At 37.2% G+C, this 14,525-nt stretch overlaps 1 protein-coding gene across 1 annotated transcript; it reads left to right on the top strand.

Moving 5' to 3' along the window:
• Positions 1 to 1,529: 1,529 nt before the first annotated feature.
• LOC131604407 (uncharacterized) lies at positions 1,530 to 13,513 on the top strand. Its single transcript, XM_058876848.1, has 4 exons — positions 1,530 to 2,506; positions 2,587 to 3,097; positions 12,686 to 13,258; positions 13,355 to 13,513. The coding sequence occupies exons 1-4, from the start codon at positions 1,530 to 1,532 to the stop codon at positions 13,511 to 13,513; spliced, it is 2,220 nt and encodes a 739-aa protein (XP_058732831.1).
• The last annotated feature ends 1,012 nt before the right edge of the window (positions 13,514 to 14,525 follow it).

Raw genomic sequence — 14,525 nt, 5'->3', positions numbered from 1 at the left:
TGACCGAACAAGTTTTTCATATTGGCCTCTTATACTCTCATCGTAATTAATACATGTCTGCTATTAGAATTAGAATCTGACATTTCGATAACAATTCGATAACAATGTCAAAATTTAATTAAATTTAATTTAGCAGTTTCCATATGGATCCACTGAAACATATTTTCACATAAAGTAAACGTGTGTTTATTGATAAGTTCTTTTTCAATATCAACATGTACAATATCTGGTTAGAGATATTCTAGATCACCATCCTTTGATACATTAACCTTGTTGACAAAATCAGGATGTATCATACCTACAACCTATAAAAAAAAATTTAAATGTAATTTTGGTCTCTCTACTTAAACTTTTCTAACTTATTAGTCCCCATTTAAAAAATTCAGGTTTTAGGTCCCTTGTTTTGAATATTTTTGGAATTCTTTTGGTCCCTGCTCAAATTTGATTATGTGACAGATTTATTTATGACATGGCAAAGGAAATGTTGACAAATTTTGAAAAAAATTCTGCCACGTCATTACGAATCGAGGCTTGGACACTATTTTTGGTTTGGAAAATTTAAATTTAAATGACAACTAATACAATTAATATACATTGATTCTAATTGATTTTTAACACTTCATTGGGTCAGATATTCATAGCCGAAAATCCCTTAAAGACGAAATATTAAATTATTTTAGATATGCATATCTGAAAATTCTCTAAAAATGAAATATTAATTGCGTTCGAATATGCATATTCGAAAAGCGAATTGAGATTTTCAAATGTTTGATTCACCCATAACTATAAGAGAGTATTAAAAAATTCCCTAAAACTAATGAAAATTTTACTTCCTACCCCTACACTTGCCTTCCTACCCCTACATTTTTTTTAAAAATGCCAATTTTACCCTCAAACTCTAATAACCATTTTACCATTTTATTTTTTTACCATTTTACCAAAAAGTCAAAAAAATTTGAAATCTGCACCCCTACGCGCATAAAAAACGGAACACATAAGGTAACAATTCCGGTTTACAAAGATTCAAACCGGAACACCTCCATAAAGAGTTCCGGTTCATTTTTTTTTTCTCCCGGAACACATTTTAAAACTCTTCCGGTACTTCTAAAGCCAAACCGGAACAGATTTCAAAACAGTTTCGGTTATACTGATACCAAACCGGAACAGTTTCAGAAAGTGTTCCGGTGCACATGGTTACAAACCGGAACAGTTTGGAAATGTGTTCCGGAATGTTTTTTTTTTGATTTTTTGTAATTTTTTTCAGGTATGGAAGTTCCGCTCCAAATTTGTCGAAAAAATGATACAGCTATAGATACCACTGATGCTTTCACAACTTCAGAGAGATTTGTCACACGGGAAGAAGTTATCCGTTGGGTTAAAGAGACTGGAATTAACAATAAAGTGACCGTTATTATCACGCGTTCAGACACCGAAAGAGGCAAAAGAGGAAGAAGTAACAAAGTGATATTTGGGTGCGATAAAGGTGGAAAATATAAGGATAAAAGTGAGACTCAGAGTGCTACTAAGAGATGTGGATGTCCATTCAAAATCAGATTGACTCCGGCAAAAGATGGTCTGGATGGAAGGTTGATGTAAAGTGTGGAGTTCATAATCATGGTTTACCAGATAGATTAGAAGGTCATTCATTTGTTGGTAGGTTGACAACCGATGAGAAGCAGCATGTTGCTGATTTGACAAAGAGACATGTTCCGCCTAGACACATATTGATTTCCTTGCAAGAGCGAGATCCTGAGAACGTCACTCGGATCACGCAAATATACAAGCATAAAAGTGTGATTGAAGCGGAGATAAGAGGTCCAAGAAGTGAGATACAACATTTGCTTAAGCTTATAGAGGAGGCGAACTATGTTTATTGGAGTAGGAAACGGGATGATTGTGAAGTTGTGAGAGATATTTTTTGGGCTCATCCAGATTCGGTAAAGTTGCTGAATCTTTTTCCTACTGTCTTGACTATGGACGCCACTTATAAGACCAACAAATATAGACAACCTATGTTTGAAATAGTTGGTATGACATCGACCGAGTTGACATTTGCGGTTGCATTTACTTATATGGAGTGTGAGCAGACAGAGAGTTATATTTGGGTCTTGGATAAGCTGAAGCAATTGTTTGTGAAGAAAGATGTGGTTCCACAAGTGATTTTGACGGATAGAGATCTTGCTTTGATGAAAGCAGTTGAAGTTGTTTTTCCTACGACGCATAACTTGCTATGTCGTTTTCATATTAACAAAAATGTTGGGATGAAATGCAAGGAATATGTGATGAAAGACATGCAAGAGACAATAGGCACATTGTGGAAAGATGTTGTATGGGCTAGTAATGAGGTTGAGTATGGTGTACGGTTGCAATATCTTGAACAAGCATGCTTTGCTTGTAATGACTTCCTCGATTACGTGAAGAACACTTGGTTGATCCCACATAGGCAAAGATTTGTAGGCGCATGGATTAATCGAGTGCTTCATTTTGGTAACACCACGACAAATCGGTATGTCATAATTCTTAAAATTTTTATTATGTATTAATTTTTAAATTATTAATTTTTTATACTTTCTTTGTTTATTTTAGGGTTGAATCTGCACATTGGAAGCTAAAGCAGATGATAGGAAACAGCCTTGGTGACATGGTCAAAGTTTGGGAAGCTATGAATTCTAACCTAAAAATCCAAATAGGTAACATTCGAGCTTCGTTTCAAAAAAGTTTTTATGAGGTTGAGCACGCACACATTATTCCATTTTATGATAATTTGCGTGGTTCAGTATCGAGAGCTGCTTTGAGACGCATTGCAGAAGAGTTATCGAGGCTTGATTATGTGTTAAATGGTAGGGAAATATGTGGTTGTACTATGAGAACAAGTTATGGGCTACCTTGTGCTTGTGAGATGGGAAGATTGATTGTTGTTGGAATCCCATTACAAATAGAAAGTGTTCATCTTCAATGGAGGATACTATCTATGGAAGGTGACTTGCCTTTAGACGAGGAAGCTGGTTCGGAGGTTGATATGAGTAATGCAATTGGTGAATTGTGGAGAAGGTTTAAATTATTAGATGTTGTTGGAAAAAGAGCATTGAAAAGTAGGGTTTGTGAAATTGCATATCCCACAACAACTTCATTGTGTCCACCAATTGAGAAAATAAAAACTAAAGGCGGAGTGAAGAGGAAAGGGAAGAAACTGAAGGATAGAAAAAAACTTAGAAAGGGGGGGGGGGGGTTTGAATAAGTGTAGTCTAAAAACTTGAACGATAAAAACAAATTGCACAGTTATTTTTATCCTGGTTCGTTGTTAACTAAACTACTCCAGTCCACCCCCTTGGAGTGATTTACCTCACCTGAGGATTTAATCCACTAATCTCAACAGATTACAATGGTTTTCCACTTAGCCCGCGACTAAGTCTTCTAGAGTATCCTGATCACAACCTGATCACTCCAGGAACAATTGCTTAGACACAAGCTAAGACTTTCTAGAGTATCCTGACCACCACGTGATCACTCTAGTTACAACTGCTTAGACACAAGCTAAGACTTCCTAGAGTATCCTGATCACACTTGATCACTCTAGTTACTTACAAATTAATGTAATCAATTCTAAGAGTATTACAATGCTTCTGAAAAGCTATAATCACAACAGTGATATTTCTCTTAAAGTTTAAGCTTAATCTCACTAATATATTACAACAGCAATGTAGTGAGCTTTGATGAAGATGAAGTTTGTGAGCTTTGATTTGAACAGCGTTTCAGCAAGTTTGTATTCACAGAATTCGTCAGAATCGGTAACCTTGCTTCTCATCAGAACTTCATATTTATAGGCACTTGAGAAGATGACCGTTGGGAGCATTTAATGCTTTGCGTATTCCGTACAGCATTGCATTTAATGTTTCACTCTTTTGTCAACTACCTCGAGCCTTGTTTACGCTGTGTCTACTGACGTTGCCTTTAATAGCTTCTAACGTTCCTTTTGTCAGTCAGCGTAGCCTGCCATCTTGTACTTGCTTCTGATCTGATGTTTGTGTATATAACGTTTGAATATCATCAGAGTCAAACAGCTTGGTGCAGAGCATCTTCTTGTCTTCTGACCTTGAAGTGCTTCTGAGCGTGATACCATGAGAACTTCAGTGCTTCTGCTTCTGATCTCAAGTTCTTCTGATGCTTCCATAGACCCATGTTCTGATTCTGCTTGACCATCTTCTGATGTCTTGCCAAACCATGTTCTGATGTTGCATGCTGAACCTTCTGAGTCAAAGCTTCTGAGCGCTGATTTGTGCATACTCTTTATATATTTCCTGAAAGGGAAATTGCAGTGTATTAGAGTACCACATTATCTCATCCAAAATTCATATCCTTGTTATCATCAAAACTAAGAATATTGATCAGAACAAATCTTGTTCTAACAATCTCCCCCTTTTTGATGATGACAAAAACATATATAAATGATATGAATTTGCGATCAGAAAGAGCAGACGGCTAAAGACAATTACACAGCTAAAGCATAAGCATGTGAATATGTCTCCCCCTGAGATTTATAATCTCCCCCTAAGATAGATAATCTCCCCCTGAAATAAATACTAGAAGAATTTTAATAATAAAAGACTTCCCTGAGTATTTCAGTAGAGACGTTCACATATGCTTGATCTTCAGAACATTCATGACTTCTGATTCTTGCTTCCATAGGACAGCTTCAGAACTTTGAATTTCTTTAGATCCTCAGAACATTCACAGCTTCTGATTCTTGCTTCCATCGGACAGCTTCAGAACTTGAATTTCTTAGATCTTTAGAACATTCACAGCTTCTAATTCTTGCTTCCATCGGACAGCTTCAGAGCTTGAATTTCTTTGATCTTCAGAACATTCACAGCTTCTGATTCTTGCTTCCATCAGGACAGCTTCAGAGCTTGAATTTCTTCTTACATCACTTCATGCTAGATTGTATCAGAACATTGTTGAATGTACCAGAGCATCATCAGAGCATCTCTACATCCTGAAATGTTACAGAACAACGCTAAACGACAAAAGTCAGCATGAATGAGTCAGAACATAGAATATGTTTCAGAACACATAATATGTATCAGAGCCACATAATATGTATCTGAACAAATAGACATAATGTTTCAGAGCATATTCTATCATCAGAATATCTGAACATTCTTCCTTCTTGCTTCTTGCTTCTGATTCTGAAGCTTCATAGCACTCAGCTTGTTTCAAGAATCCAAGAGCTTGATTCTTTAGACTTGCTTCTCCTTGAAGAGGATCTTCAATTCCTGCAACAACAAAACTTAAAGCATAGAACTTTGCAAGTTCTGTTAAAAATGTGGGGCCTTTTTACTCAGTAACTGATAATATTAATCAGATCATTTATCACATTTTCTCCCCCTTTTTGTCATAACATCAAAAACATAAAAGATTCAGATGAAAAACAAAAGACAGTAGGAATGAAACAGAATTAAACTTTTTCATTGATTTGAAAGAGAAAGTAAACAAAAAGATGCAGAACAAACAGATGCAACAAGGAAAGAAAACTACAGTGACCAAAGACTAAGACCCTAGCCTAGACAAAATCTGCGCCAGCATGTCATGAATCCTGTCAGTGCTTGCAGTTTGCCTTGCCATGAAGGAGCGAAACTCAGCATTGGTTGCTTCTTGCGTGTCCAAACGAGAAGCTAGCATGGCTTGATTCTGATGTAGAGCATCCAAAGTGTTCATCAGAGCTGAGGGTTCACCAGAAGAAGAAGCGCCAGAGCTTCTCAGCAGGGCGATCTTCTGAAAGGTCTTCAGCTTCTGCACCTTCCATCTCAACATCTGAGTCTGACTCAGAAGCAGCCTCAGCATATTCTGGTTCAGGCAACTCAGAAGCTCCAACTTCCAACGCCTGAAGAATAGCTGCTAGGTTTGTTTTCAGATTCTTCGGTTGCCTTTCTCTTTTGTTTACGATCAGTTGCTTGATTTGATGAGCTTGACGAAGGATTCATGGTGACGTTGCAGATAGTGAAAACCGCTAGGGTTTATGATATGAATGCAGAGAGAGAGAGATAGCAAAAGATGAAACTGAATGCAAGAGAGAGAAATATAAGAGGGAAAAAGAAACGTTTGAAGAATATAAAAGAAAAGAAATAAAAAGAAATGATGGATAGCATTTAATGTTACGTGACGTGAGGAGAGATAATTATGACAAAAGAAGTGATTAGCACAGTTACCTAAGTAGGCGTCCCCTCAACTGCACGCATGCTTGTCCAGAAATAGTGAATACGTGTTCATTTTCTGGAGAGACTGGTGACAGCTGTTTTGCTTTAAAAGAGCTTCTGAATCAACTTAGATAATGACACGTTAGAGATAACAGAATCAGAGATTCTAATTGATTAGTATCAGAACTTCTTATGGCTGCCTAGTCTTAACACATTTCAGAAGATACTCAAACAAAGATCTTCTCATCTTCTCATTCTGGGCACAAGTCCATACTGATATTCTTCAGAATGTACTTAAACCTATCTTCAGTAAGGGGTTTTGTAAAGATATCAGCCCATTGATGGTCTGTATCCATAAAGTTTAAAGATATAACACCCTTCTGAACATAGTCCCTTATGAAATGATGTTTAATCTCAATATGTTTAGCTTTTGAATGTAAGATAGGATTCTTTGATAAACATATAGCAGAAGTATTATCACAGAAGATAGGAATGTTACTCTCATATATCTGATAATCTTCTAGCTGACTTCTCATCCAGAGCATTTGTGTGCTACAACCAGCAGCAGCAACATATTCTGCTTCTGTTGTTGAGAGGGCAATAGTAGCTTGCTTCTTGCTGTACCATGAGATCAGATGACTTCCAAGAAATTGACAATTTCCAAAAGTGCTCTTTCTTTCAATTCTATCTCCAGCATAGTCAGCATCACAGAATCCTACTAAGTTGTATTCTTTGGATCTTCTGTAGACTAAACCAACATTAGTAGTACCTTTCAGATACCTCAGAATTCTCTTAACAGCAGTTAAATGAGATTCTCTTGGATCTGATTGGAATCTAGCACACAAACAAACACTGAAGAGAATGTCAGGTTTAGAAGCAGTTAGGTATAGAAGAGAACCAATCATACCTCTGTACAACTTCTGATCTACCTTCTTACTTACCTCATCCTTACCTAGGACGCATGTTGGATGCATAGGAGTTTTGGCTTCTTTGCTTTCAGAAAGGTTAAACTTCTTCAGAAGTTCTTTTACATACTTCGTTTGATGAACATAGGTTCCATCAGAAGTTTGGTTGATTTGAATCCCAAGGAAATACTTGAGTTCTCCCATCATGCTCATTTCAAATTCAGCCTGCATAGACTCAGCAAACTCCTTTCCAAGTGTAGCATTAGATGTTCCAAAGATGATATCATCAACATATATTTGACAGATTAAAATATCCTTTTTAAAGGTTTTACAAAAGAGAGTAGTGTCCACTTTTCCTCTAGTGAAACCATTTTCCAGAAGGAAAGAACTTAAACGTTCATACCAAGCTCTAGGAGCTTGCTTCAATCCGTATAATGATTTCTTTAATTTAAAAACATGATTTGGATACTTGGAGTCTTCAAAACCAGGAGGTTGATGGACATAAACTTCTTCATCTATATAACCATTTAAGAAGGCACTCTTGACATCCATCTGATAAAGAATGATGTTGTGTTGAGTGGCAAAAGAAATTAATAGACGAATAGATTCTAACCTGGCCATTGGTGCAAAGGTTTCTGTGTAGTCAATCCCTTCTTGCTGACTATAGCCCTGAGCAACCAGTCTGGCTTTGTTTCTTACCACTTCTCCCTTCTCGCTTAGCTTGTTTCTAAATACCCACTTAGTGCCGATGATGTTAAATCCTTTTGGTCTAGGAACCAAGTCCCATACATCATTCCTTGTAAACTGATTGAGTTCTTCTTGCATGGCAATTATCCAGTCTGGATCTTCTAGAGCTTGATCAACAGAAGTTGGCTCGATCAAAGAAACAAGACCTAATTGACAGTCTGCATTGTTCTTAAGGAATGCCCTTGTTCTGATGGGATCGTCTTTCTTTCCAAGGATCACATCTTCTGAATGAGCTGATGCAAGTCTGGGTGATCTTCTGACTGTTGGCTCTTCAGAAATCCTGAGATTCTCTAAAGATGCAGCAACTTGATCTTCTGATCCATTGCTTCTGAGACTGCCAGCTTCTGCATCTTTGCTTCTTGGTTCTACAGCTTCTGATATATCAATATCTATATCTGCAAAATTCTCAAACTGCTTTGGTTTTTCAAGACCAAGCTTATCATCAAACCTAATATTGATTGATTCTTCTACAATCAATGTTTCAGTATTGTATACTCTGTAGCCTTTAGAGCGTTCAGAATATCCAAGAAGGAAACACTTTTGTGCTTTAGAATCAAACTTACCAAGATGATCTTTAGTATTCAGAATAAAACATACACATCCAAAAGGATGGAAATATGAAATGTTGGGCTTTCTGTTCTTCCACAATTCATAAGGAGTCTTATTTAGAATAGGTCTGATAGAGATTCTATTCTGAATGTAACATGCAGTGTTTATTGCTTCTGCCCAGAAATGCTTAGCCATATTGGTTTCATTGATCATGGTTCTGGCCATTTCTTGTAGAGTCCTATTCTTTCGCTCTACAACTCCATTTTGCTGTGGAGTTCTAGGACAAGAGAAATCATGGGCAATACCATTTTCTTTGAAGAACTCCTCAAAGAATCTGTTCTCAAATTCGCCACCATGATCACTTCTGACCTTAATGATCTTGCACTCCTTCTCAGATTGGATCTGAGTACAGAATTCAAAGAACACTGAATGAGACTCATCCTTGTGTTTTAAGAACTTTACCCATGTCCAGCGGCTATAATCATCTACGATGACTAATCCATATTTCTTTCCTCTGACAGATGCTGTTTTGACTGGGCCAAACAGATCAATGTGCAAGAGTTCTAGCGGCCTTGAGGAAGAAACAACATTCTTAGACTTGAATACAGGTTTGGAGAACTTGCCCTTCTGACATGCTTCACAAAGAGCATCTGATTTGTATTTCAGATTTGGGAGTCCTCTGACCAGATTTAGTTTGTTAATCTGAGAAATCTTTCTCAAACTAGCATGTCCTAATCTTCTGTGCCAGACCCATTGCTCTTCAGAAACAGACATAAGGCATGTCACCTTCTGCTTCTCAAGATCTGAAAGATCAATCTTATAAATGTTGTTCTTTCTCTTTCCTGTAAATAGGATTGAGCCATCCTTCTGACTTACAGCCTTGCAAGACTTTTGATTGAAGATTATATCATAATCATTGTCACTTAATTGACTTATGGACAATAAGTTATGCGTTAATCCTTCTACAAGAAGTACATTAGTTATGGAAGGAGAGTTACCAAGACTTGTGGTTCCAGAGCCAATGATTTTGCCCTTCTGATCTGCTCCAAACTTGACTTCTCCACCTGGTTTAAGCACCAGGTCTTGGAATGTAGACCTTCTTCCCGTCATGTGTCGCGGGCACCCAGAGTCCAGGTACCATGACATTTTGCTTTTTGTCCTCTTTGCAGCCAAGGATATCTGCAACAGAAATTATCTTCTCCTTAGGTACCCACAATTTCTTGGGTCCTTTCTTGTTAGTTCTCCTCAAGTTCTGATTGAACTTGGGTTTAGCATAATATTTAATAGGAGGAACAGCATGATATTCTTTAGGTTTGTCAGCATGATATTTCTTAGGATGTGTCACATGCTTCTTGGTGTGAACAGTGTTAAAACTCTGTGCATGTGAAGTGAGCCTAATATCATGTGCATGGCCATATTTGAACTGATCATACAATGGCTTGTATGTGATCTTCAGATCATCAATAGGTTCAAATTTATGTGAGGTATCACCCTCATAGCCAAAGCCAAACCTTCTGTTTCCAGAAACACCATATATTATAGAAGCAAGATGACTTCTGCCAATACTTCTAGATAAGAACTTTCTGAAGCTCGAGTCATATTCTTTCAGAATATGATTGAGACTCGGAATGGATTTTTCTGTTTCAGAAGGAGATCCACTATCTTTGGATAGATTTAAAACTTTTTCCTTCAGTTCAGAGTTTTCCACTTCCAGCTTCTTAGTTTCAAATTCAAACTGCTTCTTCAGCTTTTTGTATTTGATACTAAGATGAGCCTTGAGTTCCAGAAGTTCTGTTAAACTGGAAACTAACTCTTCTCTAGATAGTTCAGAAAATACCTCTTCAGAATCTGATTCTGATGTAGATTCTGATCCATCATCTTCTGTAGCCATCAGCGCGAAGTTGGCTTGCTCTCCTTCAGAGTCTGATTCTGATTCTGATTCAGAATCATCCCATGTTGCCATAAGACCCTTCTTCTTATGAAACTTCTTCTTGGGATTCTCCTTCTGAAGTTTTGGACATTTATTCTTGAAGTGTCCAGGCTCATTGCACTCATAGCAGACAACCTTCTTCTTGTCAGATCTTCTGTCACCAGAAGATTCTCCTCGTTCAAATCTCTTTGAACTTCTGAAGCCTCTGAACTTCCTTTGCTTGCTCTTCCAGAGTTGGTTTACCCTTCTGGAGATCATGGACAGTTCATCTTCTTCTTCTGATTCTTCAGAATCTTCTTCTTTAGCCTGAAAAGCGTTAGTGCATTTTTTAACATTAGATTTTAATGCAATAGACTTACCTTTCTTTTGAGGCTCGTTTGCGTCCAGCTCTATTTCATGGCTTCTCAAGGCACTGATAAGCTCTTCCAAAGAAACTTCATTCAGATTCTTTGCAATCTTGAATGCTGTTACCATTGGACCCCATCTTCTGGGTAAGCTTCTGATAATCTTCTTTATATGATCAGCCTTGGTGTAGCCTTTATCCAGAACTCTTAATCCAGCAGTTAGCGTTTGAAATCTTGAGAACATCTTCTTAATGTTTTCATCATCCTCCATCTTGAAGGCTTCATATCTCTGGATTAGAGCAAGAGATTTAGTCTCCTTGACTTGAGCATTTCCCTCATGGGTCATTTTCAATGACTCATATATATCATAGGTCGTTTCCCTGTTAGATATCTTCTCATACTCAGCCTGAGAGATAGCATTCAGCAAAACAGTTCTACATTTATGATGATTCTTGAAAAGCTTCTTCTGATCATCATCCATTTCTTGCCTTGTAAGCCTTACGCCACTAGCTTTCACTGGATGTTTGTAACCATCCATCAGAAGATCCCATAGTTCACCATCTAGACCAAGAAAGTAACTTTCCAGTTTATCTTTCCAGTAGTCAAAGTTTTCACCATCAAATACTGGTGGTCTAGTATAACCATTGTTACCATTATATTGCTCAGCAGAGCCAGATGTAGATGCAGGTGGGTTTGTTGGAATTTCACCAGCCATCTTTTACTGAAGCGTTTTTCTCTTCCTGAATCTTTTCTAAACACGGTTAAGTGCTTGCACCTTAGAACCGGCGCTCTGATGCCAATTGAAGGATAGAAAAACACTTAGAAAGGGGGGGGGGTTTGAATAAGTGTAGTCTAAAAACTTGAACGATAAAAACAAATTGCACAGTTATTTTTATCCTGGTTCGTTGTTAACTAAACTACTCCAGTCCACCCCCTTGGAGTGATTTACCTCACCTGAGGATTTAATCCACTAATCTCAACAGATTACAATGGTTTTCCACTTAGCCCGCGACTAAGTCTTCTAGAGTATCCTGATCACAACCTGATCACTCCAGGAACAATTGCTTAGACACAAGCTAAGACTTTCTAGAGTATCCTGACCACCACGTGATCACTCTAGTTACAACTGCTTAGACACAAGCTAAGACTTCCTAGAGTATCCTGATCACACTTGATCACTCTAGTTACTTACAAATTAATGTAATCAATTCTAAGAGTATTACAATGCTTCTGAAAAGCTATAATCACAACAGTGATATTTCTCTTAAAGTTTAAGCTTAATCTCACTAATATATTACAACAGCAATGTAGTGAGCTTTGATGAAGATGAAGTTTGTGAGCTTTGATTTGAACAGCGTTTCAGCAAGTTTGTATTCACAGAATTCGTCAGAATCGGTAACCTTGCTTCTCATCAGAACTTCATATTTATAGGCACTTGAGAAGATGACCGTTGGGAGCATTTAATGCTTTGCGTATTCCGTACAGCATTGCATTTAATGTTTCACTCTTTTGTCAACTACCTCGAGCCTTGTTTACGCTGTGTCTACTGACGTTGCCTTTAATAGCTTCTAACGTTCCTTTTGTCAGTCAGCGTAGCCTGCCATCTTGTACTTGCTTCTGATATGATGTTTGTGTATACAACGTTTGAATATAATCAGAGTCAAATAGCTTGGTGCAGAGCATCTTCTTGTCTTCTGACCTTGAAGTGCTTCTGAGCGTGATACCATGAGAACTTCAGTGCTTCTGCTTCTGATCTCAAGTTCTTCTGATGCTTCCATAGACCCATGTTCTGATTCTGCTTGACCATCTTCTGATGTCTTGCCAGACCATGTTCTAATGTTGCATGCTGAACCTTCTGAGTCAAAGTTTCTGAGCGCTGATTTGTGCATACTCTTTATATATTTCCTGAAAGGGAAATTGCAGTGTATTAGAGTACCACATTATCTCATCCAAAATTCATATCCTTGTTATCATCAAAACTAAGAATATTAATCAGAACAAATCTTGTTCTAATAGAAACCAGTTGGGTATGATGTTTATAGGGATCCTTCAGGTTTTGAGTATGCTGATCAGGCGTCTCAATCTTCACAAAAACAACCGCAAGCATCACAAACTTCCAGGAAGCAATCACAGTCAAAGAAGCAATCACAATCAAAGAACCAGGATTTCACTCTTCAGTTTCCTTGTCATATTAGGCCATATATTACCGAGATAGTTAATGTTGTAGCAGATGGTAATTGTGGATTTAGAGCCATTGCATCGTGGCATGGGTATAGTGAGGATGGTTGGGCAATGGTTCGTCGTGACTTGGACATGGAATTAAGAGAAAAGAAGGACTTATATGAGAGATTGTTCGGTCCAAATTTATCCGAAGTGAGAAGTGGATTGTTGATAGATAATGTTGGTTTTCAACCACCGGAGAAATGGTTGACACTACCAGAGATGGGCTATTTGATAGCGAATCGGTATAACGTCATTCTTGTGATGCTTGGTAACCCTTGCTTGACTTTTTTTCCCATGACAACAACATTTTCTCCAAGTGCTCCTACATATTGCATTGGCCTTGTCAACAAGAATCATTTTCTTCGGGTAACCTTTATATATATTTATTTATTTGTTAAATTATTTAATTATTTAATTACTTATTTAATTATTTATTTAATTATTTTTTTGTTATGAAATCAGGTTAATATGAAAGAAGGCTTCCCACTGCCACCCGTCACGTTAGATTGGGTGAAGTTTCGTCTTCAAGTGGCGACATCTTGGATGTTAGATTTTGCTGGACGTCTTCAACATTGGCACCATCTTACGCCTATGTTACCATCAAGTGTTAATTTAGATTAAGTGACTTTTATTTATATGTAATATTTTAACTAAAAACGTCATAGAATATATAACATCTTTTATTTATATAGAACATTAACATTAAAACATGTTAACATAGAACATAGAACATTAAAACATGACAACAATAACATTAGATAATACAACATAGAACATAAAGCATTAGACTCTTGCAGACGATTCTGGACGAACCAGCATCTTCAGAACATCCTCAGCAGACCTTGTTAGGTTCACCTCAAACTCGATCGGTCCCTTAGTTATCTTACGGCGGTGTGATTTCCACATGTCTTTCATATCGTTATCGCACTTCAACTCCACAACATTATAACTTATCCTTCCATCAACGTCCATGCTCCAGTTTTCACGGTACGAGATTTTACTCACAAGTCGATTATCAGTTTCTGGCAATGCTTCATTCACCCAACTTTTCAGTGCATCAAGTCTCTCGTAATCCTCAGGTATTGGAAGCTTCATGGGATCCTTAGTTCCTGGATAGTAAACAATTGTGTCAACCATAAAATTATAAAAAGACATTCTGAAAAATATGATATTTTTTCTCAACACCAGAAGAACCTATTTATAGGCCATCAATGCAATCTTATCCACACAACACAATCCACTAACTCTCTGCAATCTTATCCAAATAAAATCTTATCCAAATAATATAAAAATAAATATACCATAAAATATAAAGTAGAATATACCATAGAATATACCATAAAATAATAAAGTTGAATATATCATAAAATATAAAATAAAATATAAAATAGAGTACAATCATAATAGAGTCAATGCTCACGGGCGATGCGTAACACCTCAAATAAATCATCATATTGTCATACCCTAATTTTTGACCCCCCTGAGATGACATATCTTCAGGATTTTCATCAAGTCAAAGTAAGTACCCAGGGCAGTCTGACATTCAATCGAGGGTGTTCAAAGACAAGAAAACTCAGGCAAAGGATCAATCAATAGAGGGATTAGTCTCTAATACAATCATAAGACTCAAAAG

This window comes from Vicia villosa, linkage group LG5 (assembly GCF_029867415.1).
Source record: "Vicia villosa cultivar HV-30 ecotype Madison, WI linkage group LG5, Vvil1.0, whole genome shotgun sequence".
NCBI lineage: Eukaryota > Viridiplantae > Streptophyta > Magnoliopsida > Fabales > Fabaceae > Vicia > Vicia villosa.
The sequence above is the reverse complement of the archived record's forward strand: the minus strand, read 5'-3'. Positions and strand labels throughout refer to the sequence as shown.

Excerpts from the sequence above, each read along its gene's own strand:
- LOC131604407 (XM_058876848.1), top strand. The coding sequence starts at position 1,530 with ATGTGGATGTCCATTCAAAATCAGATTGACTCCGGCAAAAGATGGTCT. Across the intron at positions 2,507-2,586 it reads GGTAACACCACGACAAATCG|GGTTGAATCTGCACATTGGA; the intron begins GTATGTCATAAT and ends TGTTTATTTTAG. Across the intron at positions 3,098-12,685 it reads AAAGAGCATTGAAAAGTAGG|AAACCAGTTGGGTATGATGT; the intron begins GTTTGTGAAATT and ends TTGTTCTAATAG.